Source organism: Octopus bimaculoides, chromosome 5 (genome assembly GCF_001194135.2).
Source record: "Octopus bimaculoides isolate UCB-OBI-ISO-001 chromosome 5, ASM119413v2, whole genome shotgun sequence".
NCBI classification, from domain to species: domain Eukaryota; kingdom Metazoa; phylum Mollusca; class Cephalopoda; order Octopoda; family Octopodidae; genus Octopus; species Octopus bimaculoides.
Window position 1 is genome coordinate 119,168,005 of NC_068985.1, and position 4,766 is coordinate 119,172,770.

Here is a 4,766-nt window from a genome sequence, read left to right on the forward strand (position 1 = left end):
ATATATATATATATATATATATAATATGTGTCAATACAGTTTCTTATTTCTTTATTGCTCACAAGGGGCTAAACATAGATGGGACAAACAAGGACAGACAAAGGGATTAAGTCGATTACATCGACCCCAGTGCATAACTGGTACTTAATTTATCAACCCCGAAAGGATGAAAGGCAAAGTCGACCTCAGTGGAATTTGAACTCAGAACGTAACGGCAGATGAAATACCGCTAAGCATTTCATCCAGCGTGCTAACGATTCTGCCAGCTCGCTGCCTTCGTGTCAATACAGTTTCTGTTTACCAAACTCACTCACAAGGCATTGGCCGATGGGAGCTATAGTACAAAAATACTCACCTGAAGAAGGGCGTACAGCTGTAGAAACCATGTTAAAGCATCATTGGTAACCAATGCAGGTCTTAAACTAGCTGGATCCGGCCAAAGTGTCGAACCATTGCCACCATGGAATACAGATATTGTATGATGGTGATAACAGGGGATGACAATATATACGAACAGCTATATTTTCAATGCAAACATGCACACACAGGATGTTTTGTGACCTACCTTCGCAAGGTTGGTAGCCATATATTCAGCACACTGATTTTGTAAACGATACAGATTAAATAGTCGTGCTACTTTCAAGACTGATACAATCTGCTGAACTTCTAAGTTCTTGGACATGAAATTTGCACATTGTCTTTTTAAACCGGGAAGTAAATAGATATCAGCTGTGTAGAGGACATCGAAGACGTTGGATTCAGATAGCTAGTAACAGAAAAATAAAAGAGAAACCGTTATTATTATTATTATTATTATTATTATTATTATTATTATTATTGTTCAGTAGTTTTATTTTTATAGCGTGCTTTCACTTCACTACCGAGCGCAGCTCTGTGTGCCTTGGGTATGTGCTGTGGTTTGCTGTGATGCTCTTATGGTTACTGTATTGAAAGTGTTTTGCGTAGGATGTGTGCAGTGCCCAGTAGTGCAATTTTCTGTATGTTATATATATTTGTAAGTACTGATGTTTTTATTATGTATTTGTCTGAATATTTTTTGATTATACCTAATGCGCCCACTATGATAGGAATTGTTTCTGATTTTAGATTCCACATTCGAGTTACCTCTATTTCCAGGTCTTTGTATTTTGAAAGTTTCTCCATTTCTTTTAGGGAAACATTGTCATCTGCTGGTATTGATACATCAATTAGAAAGCATTTTTTTCCTTCATAATCTTTGACAACTATATCTGGTTTATTGGCCTTAATTTCTCTATCTGTGTGTATTGGCATATCCCAAAGTATGGTTGCTTTCTCGTTTTCTGTGACCTTTTCTGGCGTGTGTTTATACCATCTTTTTTCTGTTGTTATTACATAGTGTTGGCATAGCTTCCAGTGTATATAGGTCCCAGCTCTGTCGTGTCTGTGAATATATTCTTTCTTAGGCAGGACTGGGCAGCCAGAGATAATATGGTTTAGTGTTTCTTGTCTATCTCCACATATTCTACAGTTACTTGTTATATTTCTTTTCATTATATGTTTTTGGTAATTTCTGGTGGGGAGGCTTTGGTCTTGTGCAACAATTAAAAATCCTTCAGTCTCTGCTTTGAGTTCTGAGCTTCTCAACCATTGCTGGGATTTTTCTCTGTCTATTTCTTTTGCATTTAGTTTAGCCCAGTATTTACCATGTAGGAGCTTTTCTTGCCATCGTTTTATCATGGTCCGTTGCTGTTCTAGTTTTAGTTTGAATTTCATTTGTTTTTATTATTATTATTATGATTTTTATAGATGTTGCATAGTATACAATATTGTGAGGTTGTTGATGGAAAAAAAACAAAAGTGTCTAGTCACAACAAGGACCTCAGACAGACAATATGCGTGCAGTTCCAAGTAATGCTGACTTTTACAATACACCTAGATTGTAGGATATTTCAGATTGGGTGGTATTGAACCCAATGCTCTGATAACAATAGGGATAACTTTTGGACTCTTGTAGCTGCCACATCTTAGCGATCTCAATTCTCGGGTCTCCATATTATTATTATTATTATTATTATTATTATTATTATTATTACTATTATTATTATCATCATCATCATTATTAAGGTTGTGAGCCAGCAGAATCATTAGCATGCCAAGCAAAATTTTTAGCAGCATTTTGTCTGTCTTTACATTCTGAGTTCAAATTCCACTTTGCCTTTCATCCTTTCAGGGGCCAATAAAATAAGTTCCAGTCAAATACTGGAGTCAATATAATCAGCTTGTCTCCCACCCTCAAAATTTCAGGCCTTATGCTTATAGCAGAAAGGATTATTATTATTAAAAGTGGTAGATTAGTAAAATTGGACAAAAACACAAAGCATTTGTTCCAGCTCTTTACATTCTGAGTTCAAATGCCATCATGGTCAACTTTGCCTTTCAGCCTGCCAGGGTCGATAAACTAAAGTATTTGGATTAATAGTATATCAACTAAACCCACCCCTAAAAATGTTGGCTTTGTGTCAAAATTTGAAGCAATTATCATCATCATCATCATCAAGGCAGTGAGCTGGCAGAATTGTTAGCATACCAGGAAAAATACTGAGCAGAATTTCATCCATTTTTACATTCTGAGTTCAAATTCTGACAAGGTTGATTTTGCCTTTCATGCTTTCGGAGTCAATAAGAATAAGTACCAGTTGAGCACTGGGGCCAATGCAATTGACTTGTCCCCTTCCCACAAATTTCAGGCCATGTGACTATAGTAGAAAGGACTGTTGTTATTATTATTATTATTATTATTATTGTTCAGTAGTTTTATTTTTATAACGTGCTTTCACTTCACTACCGAGCGCAGCTCTGTGAGCCTTGGGTATGTGCTGTGGTTTGCTGTGGTGCTCTTATGTTTACTGTATTGAAAGTGTTTTGCAAGTACTGCACTATTATTATTATTATTATTTTGGAGCCGTTGCTGAAGATGCAGGTGATATCTTCCACACTGGTGTAGTATAGCCAACATTTTCTATGACAATGTGGAGGTTTGTTCATTTGTTTGTATGTATATACGCATGCATGTATGTTGTTGATTAGCCTAAAAAGTGACCAGTAGAACTAACGTCAGTAACTATTGAAACAGTAAAAAAGTGATACTAGATCAAAATAATGGTAAGAGGATAATTAGTATTATTTGATTTTCATAAATATGTATGTATGTTTGTATGTAAGTAGGTAGGTAGGTAGGTAGGTAGGTAAGTAAATTTGTAGGTAGGAGGTGGGCAGGTTTGAGACAGACCGACAGGCAGATAGACAGATATTGTGTGTCAGTTAAATACATACCTCACAGCTGTCTGTATAGATGAAATACATAATTTGTTGGAAGACTAAAGCACTGACTTCATGTAAACTGAGAAAAGGAATCCCTTCAGAGTTCTCACTTTCATTGAAATGGTCTGTCAGGAGAACTTTGAAGTAGTCAGTTCTTGTAGAAAGGATACACTGGATTAAAAACAAACAAGGTACAAAACAGTGATAGATTGATAAAATGCATTGATAATGGACTGACTACTCACAGGTACATGCACACTTGCATTTCCACACATGACAAATGCAGTAGTAATATATGTGTGTGTGAAGGTGGGGAGCTGGCAGAAACGTTAGCACACCGGGCGAAATGCTTAGCGGTATTTCGTCTGCTGCTTTGTTCTGAGTTCAAATTCCGCCGAGGTCGACTTTGCCTTTCATCCTTTCGGGGTTGATTAAATAAGTACCAGTTACGCACTGGGGTCAATATAATCGACTTAATCTGTTTGTCCCCTCTATGTTTAGCCTCTTGTGGGTCAATAAGTTAAGTACCAGTTGCATACTGGGGTCGATCCAATCGACTGCCTCCCCCAAAATTTTGGGCCTTGTGCCTAGAATAGAAAAGAATATGTGTGTATTAAGGCAGCAGGCTGCCAGAATCATTAGCACCTGGTGACGAGCTTGCAGAATCGTTAGCATGCTGGGCGAAATGCTTAGCAGTATTTCATCTGCCGCTACGTTCTGAGTTCAAATTCTGCCGAGGTTGACTTTGCCTTTCATCCTTTCAGGGTCGATTAAATAAGTACCAGTTATGCACTGGGGTCAATATAATCGACTTAATCCGTTTATCTGTCCTTGTTTGTCCCTTCTGTGTGTAGCCCCTTGTGGGCAATAAAGAAATAAGAATCATTAGCACCTGGGCAAAATATTTAGTGGCATTTCTTCTGGTGTTACATTCTGAGTTCAAATTCTGCCAAGGTCGACTTTGCCTTTCAGGGTTGATGAAATAAGTACCAGTTGAGTGCTGAGTCAATGTAATTGACTACTCTCTTTCCCCAGACTTGCTGACCTTGTGCCAAAATTTTAAACTAATGTATGTATGTGCATTCATGTAAGTTTAACCCTTTAGCATTTAGATCCAAATATTTTACCCATTTTCTGTTCAAACTGGCCAAGTCTGACCTTTTACACATACCCGACAATGTCATTCTAAAAATAAGCATCACACATAGAAATCTTTAAGCTCTGAGATAACACAACTGATTCAAAACAATGTGAATAAATAAGCTTCCATTTGACAAAATAATCTGAATGCTAAAGGATTAAGGTATTCTCTTCACAATCATTCTAGATTCTAGGTTCTAACCCATTGTCTGGCACCTTAGGAAATAGTCTAACTTCTACTTTAGCATTTAATTTGGGCATATAAGGCCCAGATATTCTACCCATTTTCTGTTCAAACTGGTTGAGTTCGACCACTTACACCT

General features: G+C 37.1%; 1 protein-coding gene across 1 annotated transcript in view; it reads right to left on the reverse strand.

The window, feature by feature from the left end:
- Positions 1–4,766, reverse strand: part of LOC106875244 (ankyrin repeat and BTB/POZ domain-containing protein 1) — a 41,672-nt gene that overhangs the window by 1,933 nt on the left and 34,973 nt on the right. The window contains exons 10-11 of the mRNA XM_014923309.2: positions 3,316–3,474; positions 566–766 (exon numbers count right to left, since the gene is read on the reverse strand). Coding sequence (XP_014778795.1) covers positions 566–766; positions 3,316–3,474 — 360 coding nt within the window. The remainder of the gene's footprint in view (positions 1–565; positions 767–3,315; positions 3,475–4,766) is intronic.